This window comes from Mytilus californianus, unplaced genomic scaffold (assembly GCF_021869535.1).
Source record: "Mytilus californianus isolate M0D057914Y unplaced genomic scaffold, xbMytCali1.0.p SCAF_1, whole genome shotgun sequence".
Lineage (NCBI taxonomy): Eukaryota > Metazoa > Mollusca > Bivalvia > Mytilida > Mytilidae > Mytilus > Mytilus californianus.
The window spans coordinates 140,157,786-140,183,857 of record NW_026262581.1 but is presented as its reverse complement, the minus strand read 5'-3'; the positions used below and the strand labels follow the sequence as shown (position 1 = coordinate 140,183,857).

The 26,072-nt window shown below is 31.0% G+C and overlaps 1 protein-coding gene across 3 annotated transcripts in view; it reads right to left on the bottom strand.

The window, feature by feature from the left end:
* Positions 1-748: 748 nt before the first annotated feature.
* LOC127737296 (acyl-protein thioesterase 1-like) overlaps positions 749-26,072 on the bottom strand; it is a 49,106-nt gene continuing 23,782 nt past the window's right edge. Inside the window, exons 2-9 of one of the 3 annotated variants that reach the window (XM_052247894.1) lie at positions 20,457-20,488; positions 18,145-18,210; positions 15,255-15,302; positions 14,789-14,859; positions 13,839-14,014; positions 12,137-12,176; positions 11,852-11,976; positions 749-4,942 (exon numbers count right to left, since the gene is read on the bottom strand). In XM_052247894.1, coding sequence (XP_052103854.1) covers positions 4,895-4,942; positions 11,852-11,976; positions 12,137-12,176; positions 13,839-14,014; positions 14,789-14,859; positions 15,255-15,302; positions 18,145-18,210; positions 20,457-20,488 — 606 coding nt within the window. In that variant the 3' untranslated portion in view covers positions 749-4,894. Of the gene's footprint in view, positions 4,943-11,851; positions 12,017-12,056; positions 12,097-12,136; positions 12,177-13,838; positions 14,015-14,788; positions 14,860-15,254; positions 15,303-18,144; positions 18,211-20,456; positions 20,489-26,072 lie in introns of all 3 variants that reach the window. The other 2 variants (XM_052247899.1, XM_052247887.1) reach the window with 2 other exon arrangements.

The following is a 26,072-nucleotide window of genomic DNA, read 5'->3' as shown; positions in this document are numbered from 1 at the left end:
ATATGAACTGATAATAATGCAGCTTCATACAAAATATCATTGATCTATCACAAGTATTTCCTATCAACTAACTTATGCAGAAAACTTAACATTGAAAATAGCTAATTAATTCAAAGTCACTGTACCATGACTTAGGGACAGGGCCTCGAAATAGTCGTCAAACTGATATGTACTGATAGTAATGCAACTTCATACAAAATATCAATTATCTATCACAAGTATTCCTTGAAAAATTAACAATTGTTGATGCCGGAGCTGTCGTTGTCGCCGGAAAAGCAACCCCTATGTATTGCTTTCTGCAACTTTTGCTGCAGGCGAGACAAAAACTGATGTGAAGATGCTAGTACAAATGCATACCAAATATCATTGACCTACCACTTGTGGTTTCCCCTAAACTGACCTAATCACAAACTAATACAATGTTGAAGCCACCGCCAGAAACAGCAAGCCTAAGTCTCACTTTTTTTTCTTTATTGCAAGACAAAAACAAAATACTTTATTGCATTATTAAAAACAAAGTTAAGCAATGGGATGAAATGTTTCATCAGTCGAAGAGATGAATTCCAACTGCAACTAAAGAAAATGTTCATTTGGTATAGTAAAAGGGAAAAGCCTTTTTGTATAAGCAGAGAAAAATGGACATTACTTACAGAGGTATGTTTAGAATGACTAAGTCACAATAATGAACGCACACTACTATTACAGTCCATTGAAGGTATTCTGGTAGATTTAAAAGAACAACAAAATATACATTCAATACTTTACTAATTTCTTCAAAAAAATTATAAGGATTATTCCAGAGTCAATACAATTGTTGGACTTTAAATTTTTTATCTACAATTGAAGAGTTGATTTAAAAAAACACATTTATCGAGCTTTAAAAGTGTGTTAAATGAACAAGTGTGCAAGAAGATGAAAACATTGCATAATTCTACTAAATATTGTCATGAGATTTTACCACATAATTAAGTAGTTTTCAGTTTTATATTATGTGATTAAATTGGTAATTTCCACAAATTATCAACTTCAAGCTTTTTACTCTGGTATCCAATAAACACAATTATATCTTGAAGTTTGAACTTAATATTATTTGTTCACAACTGTTTATAAATTATTGGCACCTTTAAAATGTCAAACTTTTATCAAGTTAACAAATTAGCAACTACCAATTACAGCAATAAAATAACCTTCTCTTATTAGATTTAATGTGGACTGGTTATCAAATCATATTATTTATACTGTCCTCATTTTCGTTATGCCAATATGACCGACCGTGCGAGGGCTGTATAGCCAGTCAAGGTCGTTAAAAACTTCCATCATCATTATGCCAATAACAGTTTTATAGTCTTAATAGCCAACTACATGGTACAGGTTTTTCTCATTGTTGAAGGCCATGCAGTGGCCTATAATCTACTTCATTTGAACTCTGGCGGATAGTTGTATCATTGGCAATCATACCCCACCCATCTCCTTATTTTTATATTTAATGCTTTGTTGGTTTATATAAACATGTTTCAATTTCACCACATTTTAAATAGTACAACTTATCATATTTAATACAAGTTACGGCTCTTTTCAGTGGACTATGTATTTGTTCCCTAAAATACAAAGCTACCATTAGAGGCAAATAAAACACAATTGGTAATACACTGTATGGGATGTATAACTTTCAAAGATATAATTATAAGAGTCACATTAGGAACCAAGATATGTCTAGTGAAATGAGCTTACAACATCAAATCTGTGTATCTTTATATTTGGTCAATACAAATTTACATTGTCCATGGGGTACAAAGTTGCATTTAGTTTTTTTCAAAGAACAGTTATTTTATTAACATGAACACATCTGAAATGCTAAATGAACACTTTTGTAAAGTCAAAATGTGACATCTGGCTAAAACCTCCATTACTTTTCATTAAAAATAAAAACCTTACACATCTCTGTTTTATCTAAAACTTTCATAAAAAAATTGTTTATTTGCAATATGAAATGTCAAACATTTATGATAAATCTCTGACAAAAGGATGAACAATTTCCCTGAAAAGTTGAATGGACCACTAAAACAAATGATTCCTACTTTTGAGCGATTCATTAAGTAGTTTTTCTTCTTGTTTAAGATAAACAGTTCTTCCAATTTATAAAAACAACAAACCCTGAAACAATGTCAGAAATCAACAAATAGAACTTATATAATTAGTATGAGAATCCATTAAAAACTTGATCAAATGTAATACCTGATTTAATGACTCTTGAATACACACATACTACCATCTAGATTACAATTGGTTAAAATACTAGTAATGTCAAACAGTCATGGATTTGTTCACAAACACACAAACTGGATGATTGATTTGTCCACATCCATACACATGAAGATAGGACCATTAACTTGTCAGTGCAAGGCTTGTATCCATGATGGCATTGAAACCAGGTTCACACTTGCTGGTAAGTATTTAAAACTGTTTGGAGAAACTAACAGATCTTCCATTAAAATATATGTACAGATTAGAAAAGATTTCCTTTTGAACCCCCTCCTGTAGATGTAGTAAGCATAGACAGATTGAGGGGGTTCTACAAGGAAATCTTAGTGACTATTGTAAGTGAAGAAATATTTTGAGGAAGCTCAAACAACAGAGGAAAAAATCCAAAAGGTGTTTATATTTTGTATTTTGCTTCCAATACATAGTGTTAACATTGGATTAATTATTGATCATTCTGGTTATATATGGTTAACAGCTGACTAGTCAAATCATCACATACTACTAAATTTATAATTACCCAATCTTGTCACACCCTGAAATTCTACTTTTAAACACTCAACCAATCTTCTCAAAATCATAATTGATGACATTTCATCATTGTCAGATAACAGATAAAATTTATTATAATCAAAAGATGAGAAATGATTAAATTGTATAAGACAAATTCAAAGTAGACAAAAGACCTTATCGCTATTTGAAACTCTGAAACAATTGACCCAAAAAATTCCAAAACTTGAACTACTGACGTCATACAATAAATACTTATCTTTTGTGGCATCAGACATTTTCTCTTTTGACATCAAAATTTTACAGGAACATCTGGATGTCCAGTAGTGACAAACAAATAGTGATAAGGTGTATTATACTTTTTAAACTGCTGTTTTTATCAAAGACAGACCATGGAAAAGTATCACTCCATTTGATACAAATGGAAATAATTAATACGGACACAAAAGTGTCTTATTTGGCTGCTAATAATCTATTTTAACAATGCTTCAATCTTTGTTTGTAATGACAACAATAAAACAACAAAAACAACAATGTGTATGTCTATATAACAATGTGTATTCTTAACAGACTAGTTTCAATACCTAATTTGTTGTTGAATGCATTACTTTCATTTTCATACCAAAATAGCATTTTAAAATTTTTTTTTATCAAATTAATAAAAAGACTTATACACAAACTAAAGTTTTCCCATATATGACAAACTGAACCAAACTGTTTAAAAGCATACCATTTTTTACAAAGAATTCATAATCTATAACATATTAACATTGAAACCAGTACATAATTAAACATGAATTATATTTCTGACAAAGGAAGTATGCCTATATATTAGTCCAAAGTTAAGTGCAAATTTGAAAGGTGTCATACATCAATCTTAAACATTTTTTGGCATATTTTTCTCCATAATTTGCTCTGGAGTTTTGGTTACTCATCAGATGTAAAATTTGTATTTATTTCATGAACATCTATAAAATATCCATGACTAAAAATATTTTTTTTACATCTGATGAGTGACAATATCAATTAACCATAAAGAAAATTAGTATGATTTTGGATATAATAATTGTCTCTGGGTAACAAAAAAATATCCTAAAAAATTCAATGTGGGACATTAATATATATGTCTAAATTGGCTTGTGGACTATGTACAACATGCATACATATATTTCCAAACTTAATAAATCTAAAGCAAATACTATTTTAATTTTAAATGCAAATTATAACAGAACAAATATGAAGATAAAAAAGCCAGGTGTGGTGGTATGTTACAGATCTTAATAACTTCCACACATTCAGATAACAAAGAAAGATGTGCATTTTAAGTAAATATTTAGAATTTCTACAATTTTTCATTTCTTTCCACACAAATTCACTTAACTGGCCAGAATTTCTGGATCAGCTGTCCTGTCATATTATGGTTTCATTTCATGTATGTATTATAGAACTGCTATATTGTTTACAGTATTTTTAAGTTTATCTATTGGACGTCTATCAGTCTCAATTAAAGACACCTTTATATTCACTTCAATCAATATAATAAAAAAAAATAATAATTCTGAAATGTAATTGTTAGATTTTAGTACCTCTAATTTGTAGCATGTTATAATTATCAAAAGACCTTTTACGTCCCAATAAACTACAAAATTAAGTATTTTGATTCCTAAATAAAAAAATAATGTTTTATTTTATGTGAAACTTATGTTTACTGAAGAAGGCGGACAATAAATATTATGACAGATCCAAAGCACAATACATCTCAATTCAATGAACATACTGGGTAATGCAAACACAAATGGCACAGGTTTAATAGACAGTGGAAGTGTTCTGTAAAACAAATCTGGTCAGTATTGCAGTAAACAGGTATCTTGTGACATCCAGAGTTCATTACAATATAGTACGGTATACATATCATCTGTTGGTGACAATACTTCATAGAACCATCATCTATATCTATTGAATAATTAAACATCTTTACAGAGTCGTGCGAGATCATGGAATGGTTGAATGACTGACCATATAATCATTTATTCTATCTCTCTAAGAATTTCACACACCCATATTAGCTCACTAGGTCTTTATACAGTAGTTCATACACCCATACTAATTCATTAAGTCTATACTATCATTCCTTAACGATCTTTTCTATAAAACTTTTTACATCTTCCATTTCCTGAAAAAATATTTGAAGAGCATGAACATTTACATCAAGTATTTTGTTAAACATCATGGTGTGCAATTTAGAAACTATATGTGAGTTAAATAAAAGAACAGAGTTCCAATGTCCCCCGCGTTGCACATATTTTATCTATCCAAGGTACAAGGGCAATAACTAAAAAAAACATTTTTTTTTTGTTCAATAGAACTTTTTATAAATATCTTCGAGAAATGAAGGCTTCAGAACAAATGAAATGCAATTTCCGATATAATTAATATTTCCAAGGGGCATAACTCATTAATAATATTTGATCAACACTTATTTTCAAGAGTGTCAAAAACATAATATAAACCTATGATATAAGTTTCATAAAATTCCAGCCAGAATTGTACACATGAAAGTGTTAACAATGCAATTTTGCATATAATTAATATTTCCAAGGGGCATAACTCTTTTAAAAATAATTGATAGGCACTGATTTTAGAATTCTTCAAAGGCATTGCTGATATAAACCTATGACGTAAGTGTCATAAAATTCTGGCAAGAATTGTACATATATGACAACACTAACAATGCAATTTTCCATATAATTAATGTTTCCAAGAGGAATAACTCTTTCAAATAAACTGTTAACACAGACATATGTCTCGCCTATTTGTTATTTAGATAATGCAAATGTTGAAATTAAAAGACAAAATGTAGCAATACTTTAACATGTAAGTTATACAAATATTCAAAGTCAATGAACCATGACTGAAGCTACTTGGCTAAACTATCTCCATGGAAATAAGATGTGCCAATGCTAATACAACTGCATACTAAATACCATTGACTTTTCATAAGTCATTCCCTTTAAACAAACATAGACACAAACATTAACTTGTAAACTATGCAAAAGTTTCAAAGTCAATAAACCATAATGAGGGGTGGGGTTATATAATCTCCATGGAAATGAAACTTGCAAACCAAAAAACATTGACTTAACCTAAAACTGACCTAATCACAAACTAATACATGCAAACTAAGCAAAAATTTCAAAGTCAATAGACCATGACTGAGGGGTAAGCACCAAATATTCTCCATGGAAATGAGATGTGCTAATGCTTATACAACTGCATACCAAATATCATTGATCTACCACTAACAATTCCCCTTAAACTGACCTAATCACAAACTAATACATGAAAACTAAGCAAAAGTTTCAAAGTCAATAGACCATGACTGAGGGGGCGGGGCCAAATAATCTCCATGGAAATGAAATATGCCAATGCTTACACAACTGCATACTAAATATTATTGACTAACCTCTAGTAGTTTCCCATAAACTGACCTAATCACAAACTAATACATGTAATCTAAGCAAAATTTCAAAGTCAATAGACCATGACTGAGGAGACGGGGCCAAATCATCTCCATGGTGACGAGATATTCCAATGCTATTACAATTGCATACCAAATATCATTGACCTACCACTAGTGGTTCACCATAAAGTAGACCTAATCACAAACTAATATATTTTTGCTGCTGCCGCTGATGCCGGAAACAGCATACCTATGTCTCACTTTTTGCTAATATAAACCTATGATATAAGTTTCATTAAAATCTGGCAACAATTGTACACGTGAGTGTGCCAACTATTCAATTTTCCATATAATTAATGTTTCCAAGGGGCATAACTCTTTTAAAAATATTGATTGGTACTGATTTTCGAAATCATCCAAGACATTACGGATTTAATATAAAAAAGAAGATGTGGTATGATTACCAATGAGACAACTCTCCACAAGAGACAAAATGACACAAAAATTAACAACTATAGGTCACCGTACGGCCTTCAACAATGAGCAAAGCCCTTACCACACAGTCAGCTATAAAAGGCCCGGAAATGACAATGAAAAACACTTCAAACTAGAAAAATAACAGCCTAATTTATGTACAAAAAATGAACAAAAAACAAATATGTAACACATAAACAAATGACAACCCCTGAATTACAGGCTCCTGACTTGGGACAGGCACATACATACAGAATGTGGCAGGGTTAAACATGTTAGCGGGATCCCAACCCTCCCCCTAACCTTGGACATTGGTGTAAAAGTACAACATAAGAACGAACTATAATAAAATGCTTCGCTGGGGCGCAGCTTGATACGACCGCAGAGGTCGAACCCTGAACAGTTGGGGCAAGTATGGACACAACATTCAAGCTTGATACAGCTCTGAATTTGGATTGTTATTAAATATTTGACACAGCATAGGTTTCTGACACAGAAAGCATGTGGTTAAGAACTTGAATTTTTTTAATTTACCTATTATGGTCCAATGTCCAAAATCAAAATACATGGTTAGATTCAGCATATCAAAGAACCCCATATATTCAATTTTTGTTAAAATCAAACAAAGTTTAATTTTGGACCCCAACTTGAACAAACTTGAAAACTGGGCCCATAATCAAAAATCTAAACACATGTTTAGATTCAGCATATCAAAGAACCCCAAGAATTCAATTTTTGCTAAAATCAAACTAAGTTTAATTTTGGACCCTTTGGACCTTAATGTAGACCAATTTAAAAAACGGGACTTAAAATTAAAAATCTAAATACACGGTTAGATTTGGAATATCAAAGAACCCCAATAATTAAATTTTTGATGAAATCAAACAAAGTTTAATTTTGGACCCTTTTGACCTCAATATGAACCAATTTGATAGCGGGGCCCACAAATAAAAAATCTAAATTCATGGTTAGATTCAGCATATCAAAGAACCCCATATATTCAATTTTTGTTGAAATCAAAAAAAGTTTAATTTTGGACCCCAACTTGGACCAACTTGAAAACTGGGCCCATAATCAAAAATCTAAACACATGTTTAGATTCAGCATATCAAACAACCCCAAGAATTCAATTTTTGTTAAAATCAAACTAAGTTTAATTTTGGACCCTTTGGACCTCAATGAAGACCAATTTAAAAAACAGGACCCAAATTAAAAATCTAAAATACGGTTAGATTTGGCATATCAAAGAACCCCAATAATTCAATTTTTGATGAAATCAAACAAAGTTTAATTTTGGACCCTTTTGACCTCAATATGAACCAATTTGATAGCGGGGCCTACAAATAAAAAATCTAAATACATGGTTAGATTCAGCATATCAAAGAACCTCATATATTCAATTTTTGTTGAAATCAAACAAAGTTTTATTTTGGACCCCAATTTGGACCAACTTGAAAACTGGGCCCATAATCAAAAATCTAAATACATGTTTAGATTCAGCATATCAAAGAACCCCATATATTCAATTTTTGTTGAAATCAAACAAAGTTTAAATACTGGACCCTATCTTGGACCAACTTGAAAACTGGGCCCATAATCAAAAATCTAAACACATGTTTAGATTCAGCATATCAAAGAACCCCAAGAATTCAATTTTTGTTAAAATCAAACTAAGTTTAATTTTGGACCCTTTAAACCTTAATGTAGACCAATTTAAAAAACAGGACCCAAAATTAAAAATCTAAATACACGGTTAGATTTGGAATATCAAAGAACCCCAATAATTCAATTTTAGATGAAATCAAACAAAGTTTAATTTTGGACCCTTTTGACCTCAATATGAACCAATTTGATAACGGGGTCCACAAATAAAAAATCTAAATACATGGTTATATTCAGCATATCAAAGAACCCCATATATTCAATTTTTGTTGAAATCAAACAAAGTTTAATTTTGGACCCCAATTTGGACCAACTTGAAAACTGGGCCAAAAATCAAAATTCTAAATACATGTTTAGATTCAGCATATCAAAGAACCTCATATATTCAATTTTTGCTAAAATCAAACAAAGTTTAATTTTGGACCCTTTGGACCTTTAATGTAGACCAATTTGAAAACGGGACCCAAAATTAAAAATGTAAATAACTGTTAGATTCGGCATAACAAATAAATAAATGTGATCAAAGATTTTACAAATCTAATGCGCCATACTGTGCAATTAAAGATTACTTCTTGAAATTTTTCAATATTTGAAATTTGAAAAAAAAAAAATATTTGAAGAATAATTCTTTTTAATTTCTGAATTCTGAAATGAGAAAAAATTGACCCCCCCACAATTCCTTTTTATCCCCCCCCCCCCCCCTTTTTTCCCCCAAAAAATTCTTTCCCTCAAGATATGGTCATAATCTCAATTCAAATTTCCAATGGAGTTGGCAACCATAATTACCCATTTAAATTTACCATAGTGCTAACTTAATCTATTTTAAAATAGAATTAAAAATATAGTGTCAAATCTTTCATATGGATTTTTTTGTAAAAAAAAAAGATGCAACATTTGCAGATATTTTTACTGGTCTTACTTTATTAATATGCATTTCTTTAAACATAATTTAAAAGCAGTGTAAGGGAAGTAACCAAAACGCTGTATTTGGATTATTTCCCTTACACTGTTTTAAATTATCTTTATTGTTCATTAACCATTACTTTATACATAATTTAAAAGCAGTGTAAGGGAGATAATTTCAATGATGAATTTGATTTATCTCCTTTACACTGCTTTAAATTATGTTTTGTACTAAAATATTTGTCCATTAACCAGGACAACCTTGTTTTCCCCCCCTTTTTTGCCCCTAATTCCTAAACGGTTTGAGCCATAACCCCCCAAAGCAAATCCTAACCACCCTTTGTGGTATGGAAACTTGTAGTATAATTTTAGAGAGATCCATACACCGTTCCACAGTTATTGTCTGGAAACTAGAAAATGCTTATTTTTGGCCCCTTTTTGGCCCCTAATTCCTTAACTGTTGGTACCATAACCCCCAAAATCAATCCCAACCTTCCTTTTGTGGTATTTAACCTTATGGTCAAATTTCAAAAAGATCCATTCACTTAAACTAAAGTTAGAGTGCGAAAACCAATGTGTCTTCGGACGACGACGCCGGACGACGACGAAGACAGACGACGACGACGACGACGACGCCAACGTCATACCAATATACGACCACAAAATTTTTTTGCGGTCGTATAAAAATCAGTTGAAAGAGGCTTAACTCATCAGATGGATAAAAATACAAATACTACAATTACAAGTGGTTGTGGCCGGGTACTTAAACCTATGATATAAGTTTTATAAAAATCTGGCAAGAATTGTACACATGAGAGCGCTAGCAAGTCCGGACAGACACCCAATATTTCTATGTCCCGCCCCCCCCCCCCCAACATGTTGCACGGGGGACAAAAAACAATATGCACACATATATTCAAACTTTAAAGGGATATTATAATATAAATAAACTATCTACAATTAAAAAGTTTCTGTATTTTCAAACAATACATAAGTGTAGTAAAGGTAAGCTGTATCATTCAAACCATAGATTAAAACTCATACTGTAAATTCAGAAATTATTGTGTGCATTTATTAATGCGATTGTTTGAGAATGAAGACAAGTGCAAATTTAATTCTTGAGATTGTTTGAGAATGAAGACAAGTGCAAATGCAATTATTGAGATTGTTTGAGAATGAATACAAGTGCAAATTTAATTATTGCAATTCCAGGAAGCGCTGCAAATAAATAATGCTATGGAAATTCAAAATACCAGATCTTATTTTTGTGACACCTATCTCGTTGCAATTTTTGCAATAATAAAAACATTGTAAAAATTTCTGAATTTACAGTACTATAAAATGAAAAAGTTAATGATGGTAGATCATGTTTACAATCGAACCTCGTTAAGTGGAAGTCAAAAGGTAACGGACGAAAGTATTCGACTTATCTAATGTTCGACTCATCCTATGTCGAGTGACGTCATAAATTTGCAATGCATGAAAAACAGTATGAGATTTGTATAAACTAGTAATTTTGAACAGAGTTCCATTTTTTTTTATATGACAATTTATGATTGTGTATTCAAGCTTCATACTTTTGTGTGCATCTTTGTACAGATACAAAACATTCATTACAAAGGTCAGTCACTATAAATTATGGAATCTCTCTGGGAACGAAATAAGTTTGAGGAATGTGAACTGTTTTCACAGATCAAAAAGACCGACTTCTAATTATCGTACATTTGTTATAATTGTCTTAATCCTTTTAATTATTGTAACTAGTGAATTTTAATTCTAAAGATTAATTTACTCTCGGCTTGGATCATTTAAATTCATTTCTTTTTATATCAGGCGAAATAAGTTCAGCACATTAAAGTTCTATTTCCAAGGAAGATCATAAAAGGTGTTAATTATCAGTCACAAACAAATAAACATGTCATTTTAAATGTTTTATACAAATAAGTATGTTTACACAGTTAATCACTGATGAAAATGATAAGGTAACAATAGAAAAACATCCGATTTAAATTTTAGTTTTTAAGTTTTTATTTTCGAAATTTCTTACTTTCAAACTTTCAGACATCAGGGTTAATTTCCATTTATTTCACATCTATTGGACTATAAAATTTACTCCACTTAACCAAGAGTAAGAATCAACCAAGTTTAAATCATCAGAGGTCAAAATGAATTGGTCAAACAGTAATTTTACTGGGACTGAAAATTACCTGGACATTTCTGAGTTTTCAACAAAACTGAGTTCGATACAGCGAGGTTCGACTGTAATTATCAAATGAATATATTATAAAAATTTCATTCTTTAAGTAGTAACTGTGGATGGTGGTTGTTCATCCCTTTATTAACCCTTACAATGCAGGTTTGTATTTAAATGGGTTTGGTATTATTTTCATGGTACAATATGGTAAACTACATGTCTCTCAGTATTGATTAAAGCAGTCCTGAATTCCCCCATGCAGTTCTTTTGGTGTATTGTTTTAGCGTTTATCAAGAGGAAATTTACATACCAACACCTTTGTTTGCACACGGTGTTTTCAAGTTTTCAGGAACAGTGGGATTGGAGTGAGCTTTAGCTTTATACATTACCTCTTCACATGAGCTATGCATCATATGGTAACTTTTGAACACTATATTCTTAAGATGTGTAGATAAAGTTCTATTGGTTAGTTCACCCCACTTGTAGGGTACCATGGGATCTTCATAACCATGACCTTGAAACACTGGAAGATTGCCTACATCTCCTTTAATGGCCTACATAAAATACAATAATAGCATTATTAAACAGGGAAACCTTGGAACACTGGAAGATTGCCTACATCTCCTTTAATGGCCTACATAAAATACAATAATAGCATTATTAAACAGGGAAACCTTGGAACACTGGAAGATTGCCTACATCTCCTTTAATGGCCTACATAAAAATACAATAATAGTATTATTAAACAGGGAAACCTTGGAACACAGTTAAAATAATGTGAAGAATAACAAACGCAAACTTTGATATACTGTAAATTCAGAAAGTATTGAATGCATTTATTATTGTGATTTTGTCATTTTAGACTAAAATGCGATTTTAATTTTTGCGATATGAAAAAAATCCTGTTTAATTCATATAAAAAATTTCAAAATGTGAGTTTAAATTATTGCGATTATAACCCTGTTGCATTTTTCGCAATAATAAAAACATCGCAATAATTTCTGAATTTACAGTAACTCTTAATTTCATGGTTGTAACATAAAAATGTAATTATAATAATTGAATGCTCCTTCTTATAATTCTAGAGGGTTGTAAAATGTTGATTGAGCACACATTTATAGTCATACTAAATGTGCTTCGGTCAACGATTTTACACCCCAATAAAATTGTAAAAAGAAGCATTCAATTCTTAAGTATTAAAGTCTTTAGTGATCTCTATGACAGTTTGTTTAACAACTTAATATTATGCTTTGGATGCCTTCTAACTGTTTAATAGAACAGTCCACCAGCAGTGGTATCAACCAAGTGCTTGGAAATTGAATCAACACTTTATAAATTCTGTACGTCCGCAGTGCTTTTCGGGATTTAATTTCATCAGAACGCTAAAATTTGATGCCAGGGATGTATAAATACCTAGAAACGTTCGGAGCTACATGACCGAAATGGATCTAAAATGAATAGCTAAATTCATCTAAAGTCATGGCCATACTTTGTAATTTGTATTTGGTTGTAATGTAAATAAATGTTAGATTGCATTACTGCCTTACACTCCTCATTATATTAGTGAAGAGAAGATGGAAGTCAGAATACTCATTGAAAACCATTGGCATCTGATGAGGAAAAGAACAAACTTTTACAATAATTTGTTAAGATCCAATGAACTTTGTCAAATTTGTAAATGACTATGTATTTCTCAGACCTCTACTTTTAGTGACTATGTTTAAGTAATTAGCATATGATTATGCCAACAAACTCATTCTCCACTGAGGTAAATTTTCCAATATGGATCACATCAGAAAAATATTCGTTATATACAAATATTGTGGATTCATTTATTTAAAATTTGGAATTTATTTTTCTATTGAATTAAATCAAAATAATGGGGAATGTGTCCATGGGACATGCTTGCATATAACGTTATAAAGGGACGTAACTCATGAATAGTAAAGTAACACTACCCAAATTCGTTCTTGATCTGAGTTTTGTGGTAATAAACATTGTGTATAAGTTTCATAACATTTGGTTGAGGCAAACTTAAGTTAGAGAAAGGAAACGAAAAATTCAGCAATTTTTCCATTTGTAAAGGTCAGAACGTTAACTCTAGAACGGTAAAAGTGACGCCACCAAAATTCAAACTTGATCTGTGTTTTGTGGTTATTAGCATTGTGTATAAGATTCTTAACATTTGGTTGAGGCAAACTAATGTTAGAGAACAGAAACCAATTTGGGATGTACAGACAAGGGTAAAACTTATCGCCCCCTCCACTATAGTGGGGCATAATAAAAGTTCAACTACAGCCACAAAAATCCATGAAATTAAGTTCCCCACTAATTATAATGAATTCACAATATAAGCCAAGCTTTAAGATTTCTTACATCTGGGAACTTCTGATGAAGTGGAAGCCATGAACTAAGGGCTATAACTCCAGCTAAAGGTTTTCCTAATGTCAATGCTGTATATAATGATACTGCTCCTCCCTGAGAAAATCCTCCCACAAATATTTTGTTGCTAGGGATACCTTTATCTTCTTCTTCTTTAATTAGCTGTTTTACTGAAAATAGACCAATATAATACAAAAATAAAATATTTTCAATTATGACATCTTCGAGGTTTAAGGTTTAAAACATTAAAAGTTAAAGCTTCCAATAATGAAATAATTTAAATAAGCTTAAGTAATAGCCTCTTTTCCAGTCTTGGTAGAAATTGGACTGATTATAGTAATAACATCTGATTATAGTTGGCCATACAAATTGTGTGAAAGGAACTGAACAGGTAGTTGCTTTACTTATTTAGGGATCATTTTGAGAATAGAAAGTGTACAGGTACTTGAACACATATCGTCATGCAAGCTACTATACAGAAAAATCAAGTGATTCACAGCAATACAGATTTAAATTGGTTTATGTAATAATATACAATAAGCCATATTTGATGGTGGTTTGGTTATCAACCTGTACTTTGGTGGGGTTTGTGTTGCTTAGTCTTTAGTTTTCTATGTTGTGTCATCTGTACTATTATTTGTCTGTTTGTCTTTTTATTTTTGGCCATGGCGTTGTCAGTTTGTTTTCGATCTATGAGTTTGACTGTCCCTCTGGTATCTTTCGTCCTTCTTTTAAAGGATCAACACAAAGTGAGCAAGTAATTGTCCATTTAATAGATATTTCAGAATTCCTAAATTGTATTTTATCTTCAAATAATTTTCTATTTTGCATAACATGTAAAAGCAATTGAAGCCACCCAAGAGAATTCTAAAGTATGTCAATAAGTCATTTCAGTAAGAAGATGGGGCTCATCAACACACCCATGACCGTACGACTTTACTTACATATTTCTGACGACCTTTTTATTCCTTCTTCGTCTGAAGGACTTTCAGGTGATAAACCAAATATATCAAACCTGTAAAATATCATATATAATGAACATATCTTTCTGACTACATAGCAGAGACAATATCCTTTTAGAACACATATTTTTTGTGTTACGTTTTTGTCAGCTTTATAAGAAACTCTCCTTATATCATCTAACATGTTTATTGTTATCTTTTATTGACTTGAGCAATAGAGCTCTATTGACAATGAGATTGTATTGTTATTGTCTGTGGTGGTGTATCATATCATGCTTATAAACATAATATCTCTTTCATCCCTACTGAAGAAAATATATTTTGTAAAAAGAATGTAATGCACACTAAGTATTTCAAACTTTTCTCTGGATTAAATATTATGTAATGTATCTATTGTTCTTTTATAAACTCTACTCTGTTCAGCGTTCCTATAATAATTATACTTTACCATGATGGCATTCTCATCCCTGCATTAACAGTCACTGGTTGTGCTGGTCTGAAAAAAACAAATTTAACAAAAATTTAATTAGTATAAAAACTACAGATGAACCATAAGCTGAGAGGCAACCTGAGTGTGTTGGTAATGAAGACTGTGAAGTATGCTGACAATTTATGTCAAATGTTGGTAATCAATAAATGACATTTGGGTTTAAGACCATGCAATATACAGAAACAAAACTTTTCATAATTTTCCTTGAAATCCAAATTTTAGCTAAATGTCAGTCTAATTATAGCTGATGTGACATTGCCCTTCAACCCATTGATTTTAAATTTAATTGCTTTTATTCTCTCCTGAAGAAGCATATTCATGCAAGTTTGGTAAAGTTTTCATTTCTTTTTCAAATAAAAGAACAGAGTTCCATTGTCCCCCATGTTGTACATATCTTATCTGTCCAAGGTCGATCACTAAACAAAACAAATTTTAAAAAATTTTAGAAGACGACTTAAAAGCAATTTCTGTTATATCTAGTATTTCAAAGGGGCATTATTCATTAAAAATATTTGATCAACAAATGTTTTCCAAATTGTCCTTGACATTGCTAATATTAACCTTTGGTGTGAATTTGATATAAATCTGACAAGAATTGTACATGTGAGAGCACTTACATTGTAATTTTCCATATAACTAATATTTCAAAGGGGCATATAACTCTTTTAAAAATAATTGATCGGCACTGATTTTTGAACTCGTGCGAGACAATGCTAATATAGACCTACAATACAAGTTTCATAAAAATATGGCAAGAATTGTACACATGAGAGAGCTAACAAAGCAATTTTCAATATTATGAATATTTCTAAGGGCCATAACTCTTGAAAATTATTAATCAGCACTGATTTTTTAAACTCATCCAAGACATTGCTAACATAAACCTACAATTTAATTTTCATAAAAATCTGGCAAGAATTGTACACATGAGAGCACTAACGATGCAATTTTTCCATAAAATTAATGTTTCCAAGGGGCATAACTCTTATAAAATTACTTCATCAGCACTGAATTTTTATCTCGTCTGAGACATTGCTGATATAAACCTAAAATATAAGTTGCATAAAAATCTGGCAAGAATTGTACACATGAGAGCTATAACTTTGCAATTTTCCATATTAGTAATATTTCTAAGGGCCATAACTCTTATAAAAATATTTCATCTGCACTGATTTGCGAACTTGTCCAAGATATTCCTGATATAAAACTACAATATAAGTATCATAAAAATCTGGCAAGAATTGTATACATGAGAGCGCTTACGATGCAATTTTTTATATGACAAATGTTTCCAAGGGGCATTGACTCTTTAAAAAATAGTTCATCGGCACTGATTTTTGAACTCTTCTGAGACATTGCTGATATAAACCTATGCTATAAGTTTTATAAAAATCTGGCACAAATTGTACATGTGAGAGGGCTATCTAGAATGGATGGATGGACGCCCAGTATTTCTATATCCCCCGCAACGCATTGCACGGGGGACAAAATTTTCTCTACACAAACTAACATTGACCTTGACCTTTGACCTACGGACTGGAAGTTCAATAGGTGCATTGTTCTCTCAAGCCTAGCCTGATGAAAGTTAGACACATTGGTAAAAAAATATCTTCAAGAAAACTAAATTTTGATCTACTGGTAATTCAAGTGTATCAATAGGGGTATTCTTCACCCAATGGGCATTATCAAACCAAATTTGGTAAAGATACTGTGTATGGATCAAATACACTGCACAGAAACTGAAATATTGATAAAAAGACAGCTTTTATCAAATTATAAGCCAACTACATCACAACTCCACTACAAAAATATATAGGGTAAGGGTAGTTAGTTGTTTTCTTGTTTATATTTATAACAGAATAGAATTAAAGTATGATGTGCCATAAAATTATATTATTTGAGTTATCTCCCCTCATATATTAGATTCTGTTTTCATAAATATTTTTATTTAAACAAAATTTATATGCATGACAATAAATTAATTTAGTTAGTTAGTTGTTTTCTTGTTTATATGACAGAATAGAATTAAAGTATGATGTGCCATAAAATTATGAAATTAAAATTTGCTAATATCAGTTAAAAAATTTCTGAACATTTGAAGATCAAGATGGCAATAATAAATAAATTATCCAATAATACCTTAAAGATGATAGCATTTATATAAATGCATAGTCTTGTACATCACAAACATTTTATTTGTTTTTTGTCTATTCAAATGAATTGTTTCATATTTTTCATGTCGGGGCCTTTTGTAGCCGACTATACTGTATGGGTTTTCTCATTGTTGAAGGCCGTACTGTTGCCTATAATTGCTTACATCCACTTTATTATGAACTTTGGGGGATAGTTGTCATTGGCAATCATACCACATCTTCTTATGTTTATATTAAGTGTAGCAAGAATGGCATAACCTTCCAAAGCATCTTTACCTTTCTGTGTTTTGTAAACTTTTGTTCTTTTTCTTTGGGGTATTAATTTGTCTGACAACATTCAACTTAAAAAATTTAATTGCCTATTGGTTACTTTTGATCAACTATCAAATGTTTTAAATCACATAAAATATTGCTTGATGTGTTGATTTTAGAGGTCAGTTATAGGCAGGTACCCATTTAAGCAGTTTTTATTTTTAAACATGTTTCCATCAGTGATCAATTCACATAGGTTTTACTGTCCTAGATTAAAACCTATCTCATCTTAAAATCTGTGAATTTACTTCAACACAAATAATGAACTTTACAAGCTTGTTTATATATACAGATTCAAAGTTTATTTTCAATTTCTTGTTCTACAAACATTAACAAGTCTTTGCTTATGTTACTTATCTTATTAAACAAATCTATATACTTACGCTGTAGGGCAAACACAATGTACATGTTCAAATTTTAATGCTTTAAAACCAGCTGCCCAGCCATGCCTATAAATACAGAAATAAAATGGTTTTATCAACTTTTTAAATAATATTTCAATAAACATCAATAACATACTGTAAATGTGACCTTTATACAAAGTTTCAATCTTATTATAACATGATTTAGTGATTGTTGATGAAAAGGGGGAAAAGGGGGAAAAGGGGGGGGGGGGGGGGGGGGGGGGGGGGGGGGGGGCAATACTTTCTAGACACACCACAACTTAATAATAATATGGTGGTCACCATAGTCTTAAAAATAACTCAAAACATATGAATAAGTACAAAATTGCCCAAAATAAAGACCAGGTAAGAAAAATTTCAAGAAAGATGACTCAGTGATTAATTTGACATATAAACCCATTCATATCTTAGATCATAAAAAAGCTTGGTTTTCTGGCATTTTGATAAATAAAACTGGTTTTAAGATTTAGGCAACACTCAATACTTATTTTTTTTTCATTTACAGAAATTGTTCTGTAGTTTTTTATGTTTACTCTTTTAACTCAGAGTACAAATCATTAATGATTTTTGTATTCATAACATCTTTAGAAACCTCCATACACTTAGGTCATATTGTATTGGCTGGTTGACCTATTGATTCAGTATCGGCTAGTTGACCTATTGATTCAGAGAATTATCTTGAGAAATCATAAAGCACATAATAAATGGTCTCAGATTTACAACAACTTTCAATAGAATAACATGTTGTTCATTCATAGGGCAAAGTTTTCTATATTCATAAAATGTTAATTCTACATCCAGATATAGATAGCACCTCTTTTTTTATTAATTTTGGTTTTGATAGTTTTCAAAAAATGTTCAACATTGTAATTTTTTCACTGTCTTGTAGATGACAACAAAAATCCATGATCGATGGTCAAACCAAGTAATAAAATGTTAGTTAACTGAGGAATCGAAATAAGTTATAAAATGTTAGTTCACTGAGGGATCAAAATAAGTTATAAAATGTTAGTTCACTGAGGGATCAAAATAAGTTATAAAATGTTAGTTAACTGAGGAATCAAAATAAGTTATAAAATGTTAGTTAACTGAGGGATCAAAATAAGTTATAAAATGTTAGTTCACTGAGGAATCAAAATAAGTTATAAAATGTTAGTTCACTGAGGGATCAAAATAAGTTATAAAATGTTAGTTCACTGAGGGATCAAAATAAGTTATAAAATGTTAGTTCACTGAGGAATCAACATAAGTTATAAAATGTTAGTTCACTGAGGAATCAAAATTGTATCATGATGTTTGTTCTTCACATGGAAATAAAAAAGATCATTAGAGGTAATGTCATTGTCTGGAGACATCTACCCATCAGGTGCCATACACAAATTATTCTATGAAATTGTGGAATTAAAGTAATGAATTTTATTGTCTGTTAGTTATTTTATCCATTCAGATTCATTATAAGTAACTAATGAAATCAGAAATCAGTTACTATTCAGTATATATATAATAAAATTTATTGTTGTAATCAAGTAACATACTATTTATAGCATTTTATATAATGCTGCATACTGTATTCTTTGAGAAAACACTGGCTGGGTTTTTTTGTTTGTTTTTTTGTTTGTTTGGTAATGCATTATTTAAAACATACAGGTGCTCTTTTCACAAAATATCTTCGACTAAAATTGATCGTAAGTTATACTGAAATGTTCATGACTTACGAGTATTTTCACTCGTAAGATTTTTTGTGAAATGAGTCGCAGTTCCTTAAATTCTCTGTTGTTAAATTTAGAAATTATTTAGAAACTAAGGTTCCAACTCCTTTTGGCAAAGCTGACCTTAGATTGTTTAAGTTAATCTTTTTACGGCTCCCTATTGGTTATATAAGTTGACCTTAGATTATTTAAGCTAATCTTTTTACGACTCCATATTGGTTATATAAGTTGACCTTAGATTGTTTAAGCTAATCTTTTTACGGTTCTCTATTGGTTATATAAGTTGACCTTAGATTGTTTAAGCTAATCTTTTTACGGTTCTCTATTGATCATATAGCTCCTAGCAGATTCAAAAATGTATCCATCCTTGGCTTTCAATGTTTTTGTTTTTGTTTTAGCATTCCCTATGAATAATAATCTAGAAGAATGCTTAGGACACACATCATGGATAACCTTGCTAAAATTAGCAAACACTGTGATAAAGATCATTTGAAACCTTTATTTATGACTGTGTTTTTTCAATTATCTTGCAGACTAAACAATAATACATGCATCCTGTAATTTATGTAAAAATTAACTCACCCTGTGTCACCAAGACCATGTAAAAATATCAGCTGAAAAGAGAAAAACGTGTATCATATATATGTCATTATATAATTAAACTTTATAAGAAACAAAATATTCATAAGAGAAAAGAACAATAGCTACACTGTTCTCATGAATATATACTAAAACCATAATGAATAGTGGTAGGTAAGATCAGTGTTTTGTTTTGGTTTTTTTTCAAATAATTTTGGATGTTTGATTATCATATTTGTAATAGAACCATCTCAAGGTTATCATGTAATTATGCACTGACCATTTATCTGTAGAGCATGGTTTGTAAATATATTGTTAAATTTTAAATTTGTTTAAAACAAATATTTGTTTCAGAAGGAAAGTGAAAGAAAAAACAGTTTGTTTCTATTAAAAAAAATGCCACTATTTATTCAAATTCTGGAAGAGCAGTTATATTCAATAACATAATGTTGTTGCATATACAATAAATGTTTTAGAATGTTAAAAAAAATACTGAATTTTTAACAAATTAACACATGTAAGGAAATCATGTAATAATATGTCCTTCAATACTTATTTTTTCAAGCATTAACCTTAAAACTTATCGTTATCAGTTGTTCATACATGCTGAAGAATGAGTGTTGCATGCGATATTGTTTAAACTATGACCCAACTCACTATTAGACATTGACAAAAAATTTACTGGTTTGTCAAGGCATGGGCATAAAAAAAATCAAAATATTGTCAAACATGAAGTGTTTACCTGCAAAACTGAAATAAATTACACACTTCCCATCCTAATTAAGTTTCAAACCAAATATCAAATTATTTCTCAATACAGAAGCTGAGAAATATGTGACAAAAAATGTATGTGTTCAGTAGGTATAAAATAAAAATTCTTAGTATCATGAAATTGAAAGTGACTGTCTAGCAGCACTGAAAAATCTTGGTGTTAAATTACACAGTTTAAACCATCTTAAAAAAGTTCCACATCAATATCAATTTTTTTTTACAATACACAGTTTACAGGTTACACAATCCAAGCAAAATGCATCAAAAATAATTAGACAAACTATTCTAACATTTCTAAATAAATAAATTATATATATGCATAACTTTTTTAATTATCTGACAGCATTTAGTCTGAGCTTAATACAAAGTGTCAATTATATCCAAACCATAGTCCATTACTGTTGACACATCAAAATTCAGAATGATTTTGTCGAATGTAGTAATAAGTCTGAAGTTAATGGTTTCGCTAATTAACATTGATTTTGTCCTTATTACACAATTAACAAATCTTCTTATACTAAAGGGAATTGTCATAGTAACACTAGATTATGGCATACACATTTTTACTGTATTCTGAAAATGTAAGGGCATTATGGAAGGTGCTAAATAAGTATAAATAAATTGAGAATATGTCCATGGGACACAGATGATGCCCCAATTGAATATAACGTTATACAGGGACATAACTCAAGAGCGGCAAAAGTGACGCCACAAAATTCAATCATGATCTGTGTTTTGTGGTAATAAGCATTGTGTATAAGGTTCATAACATTTGGTTGAGGCAAACTAAAAGTTAGAGAACAGAAACTAATTAAGGGACTTATGGATGGATGGACAATGGTAACACTTGATGCCTCCTCCCGGGAGCATAAGAAAAATTTAGCAAAAAGGTTTTTTGTGCTTTTAGAAAATAAGAAATACAAAGTTGTTTTGGGTTGATATGAAATTTCCATTCCATTTAGATAAACCAACTGTAGATTGGTTGATTGATTGATGTTTTAATGCCACTTTCAGCATTCAGTTTTTATTGGTGGAGGAAGACATATTACACAGAGAGGAAGACATATTACACAGAGAAAACCACTGGCCTTCGGTAGGAAAAACGTTAATCAGAAACTGAAAGGAGATAAATCATCTTAAAAACATGGGAATGAGACTGAACATAGGTAACACATCCATACCCTTATCAACCATAACACAAATCCTACAAGTATAAAAGAAATGTCTGCAAACTTCCAGTTCAGAAACAATATAGTAAATTATATTGTGTTCATATTATTTTGAATGACAGGATGCAGGGTGTATTGTATACATTAATAAAGTAGCAACCCAACAAAAAAAAAGGCATTTAGAGTTTAACATACTCAAGTCATTTTACAATGGGTCAAGCTCTAAATCACCTCTAGCCTAAATAAGTGTGTAGTGTGGAAACTGTATCACTACTAAATGCCCAAAGTTTGCTATTGAAAGTTATCATTATGAATTTTTGTATTTCCTTTAAAATTTGATTAACCCTGTATGAGGACTAAAAATTTATTCAAAAGAAAATCATAACTAGTTCTCTTTTTTACATTTATGTCTTAAAATGAAGAACTTTCTTTCTACATGACATAAGGAAAATAAATGTGGATAGTGTCCACATGTGGACACAGATGATGCCCCCGCTTGCATATCATATAGTTATAAAGGGACATAACTGAAGAACGATAAAAGTGACGCTACCCAAATTTGAACTTGATCTGAGTTTTGTGGTAATAAGCATTGTGTGTAAGTCTCATAACATTTGGTTGAGGATAACTTAAGTAGAGAACAGAAACTAAAAATTCAGCAATTTTTCTATTTGTAAACACGCATAACTCTAGAACGGTTGTGTATAAGTTTTATAACATTTGGTTGAGACAAACTAAACAATTCAGCAATTTTTATGTTTATAAAGGGACATAACTCAAGAATGGTAAAAGTGTTGCCACCAAATTTCGTACTTAATCTGTATTATGTAGTAATAAGCATTGTGTATAAGTTTCATAAAATTTGGTTGAGGCAAACTAAAGTTAGAAAACGGAAACAAAAAATTTGTACTTGATCTTAGTTTTGTGGTAATGAATATTGTGTATAGGTTTCATAATGTTTGGTTGGGGCAAACTTAAGTTACAGAATGGAAACTGAAAATTCTGCAATCTTTCGATTTATAAAGGGGCATAACTCAATAATGGTTAAAGTGACACTACCCAAATTCAACTTGATCTGTGTTTTATCAGTGGAAGTCAAAATTAAACATTGCATTGTATAAAGCATTGATTGTAGATTCAACTATAATCATATGCATGGACAAAGGAAGATAACTCCAATTTTAAAAATTACTTGATATTTAGAAGAAAATAAAAATTTTGCAATTTTTCCATTTATTAAGGGGCATAACTCTAGAATGGTTAAAGTGACACCACCAAAATTCAAACTTGATCTGTGTTTTGTGGTAATAAGCATTGTGTATAAGTTTCATAACATTTGGTTGAGGCAAACTTAAGTTAGAGAACGGAAACTAAAAATTTTGCAATTTTTCCATTTATAAAGGGGCACAACTCTAGAACGGTTAAAGTGACGCCACCAAAATTCAAACTTGATCTGTGTTTAGTGGTAATAAGCATTGTATATAAGTTTCATAACATTTGGTTGAGGCAAACTCAAGTTAGAGAACGGAAACCAATTTTGGGACGTACGCACGTTCGTACCTACGTACAGATGGACAAGGGTTAAACTTAATGCCCCCACCGCTACGGTGGGGGCATAAAATCAAGCATATATGTTGACCTGAAAATGTCCAAGAAAGTGTGTTGTAATAAAGTGTGTATAACAGTCATCATTTTGCTATAATTCCTTTGTTTACCATGTTCTCAGTGCTAACAATTACATCTATTTACCACAAACAAAGAACAAATATGTTTCTCCTTTTCTCATTCAATTAATAATCCAATTCTGTTTCAATGATATATAACCTTCAACCGAGAAATAAGCATTCAGTCCTTAGACTGTGCTAAAGTTTGACTCCTTAATGCCATTCCCCAGGAGATGGTGACCTAAAGTTGCTTACATCATAATGTCTGGTCTCCAGTGGAGAGTTGTCTCATTGGTAATCATACTACATCTCTTTATTCTAATATTAAATACTACCAACATAAATAATAAGACACTAATCTCTTTACTGATTGAAAAGAAATCAACAAAACACTTTTAGACATTAATTCAATTGGTTTTCAAAAAGATTGTGTTAAAAAGTTGGAAATTTGTTAAGATCTGTTTCCTAGATAAGACAACATATTGATTGTAAAAAGATTCAGATCGGAAAGACACATTACAGGTTTCACTCTATTTGTATTTTTGTAGAAATCTGTTACTTTCCCAGATTAGATTAGGATACCTTATAAGATGTGATAGATAATAGTTAACTTACAATGTATATCTGTCATATACTTTGACCACTGACAAAACAATCTTCTTATTTGGGAAATAGTTCAATTTAAAAGAAACAAGTTTCTGAGTTTGAAATTTATTATCTTATTGTTAGCTAAAACAAATAGATCTATCAAAAATAGTTCCTATCAAACTGACTTAAGCAGAAAACTTCACAACTGATAATTCAATTACAAAAAATGTACTAATTAATTCAAAGTTACTGTGTAATGACCTCGGGGAATAAGGGCCTCTAAATAGTTGTCAAACTGATATGTACTGATAGTAATGCAACACCATACAAAATATCATTGATCTAACATAAGTAGTTCCTATCAAACTGACTTAAGCAGAACACTAGGGGACAGGGCCTCTAAATAGTTGTCAAACTGATATGTACTGATAGTAATGTAACACCATACAAAATATCATTGATCTAGACCACAAGTAGTTCCTATCAAACTGACTTAAGCAAAACACTAGGGGAAGGGCCTCTAAATAGTTGTCAAACTGATATGTACTGATAGTAATGTAACACCATACAAAATATCATTGATCTAGATCACAAGTAGTTCCTATCAAACTGACTTAAGCAGAACACTAGGGGGAAGGGCCTCTAAATAGTAGTAGTTCCTATCAAACTGACTTAAGCAGAAAATTTAACATTTGTTGACAACACCGCCACAGCAAAAGCAACACCTACGTCTTGCCTTCAGCAATTTTTCGTTGCAGGCGAAACAAAAATGAGTGTCTGATAGTTTGTTGGAATGTATTTTAAATGCCCAGCTAACTCTTGTTAGAAAAATGATATCAAGATCAATGTCTGGTGTAGGGAGAATGCATGATCTCTGCATGTTAAAGATCCCTTCCAACAAATCTTTGAGGCCAGCCTCAGGGGTCTGAAGGTAGTCTGTAGCAAGACAAAATGTCTGCCCCTAATTAACAGATCTTCATTTCCAGTGGTAGTTAAAATTCATACTCTCCATCTTCCCGCTTAGCAGAATAGTTGTTTATTTCTTTATGTTCTGAATATGCATGAAATATTTCCCACTGGATATTAAGCAAAAAAAAACAATCAATTAATCGATATAAACCTGTATTGTCTATTATAAAGGGCTACAACTTTTACTGGTTTTAACCTCAAAACCTGACTTTTTATATACAATGAAAGACAAAAAATATTTTCTTAGCCTGGATCACTATATTTTAAAATGTACAGCCACATTCAATATACAGTTTCATCCTTCTGATGAGGTCTTTTCATTTGACTAACTAGATACAATTAAATTGACCACTACTATTTGTTCTGATGTTTATACTTGTATTGGGTCCATAAAAAACATGTAGTGATTCCATCAAAAGGCTATCCCCAATCCATGTTCAGGCAAATATTTTCTTTTC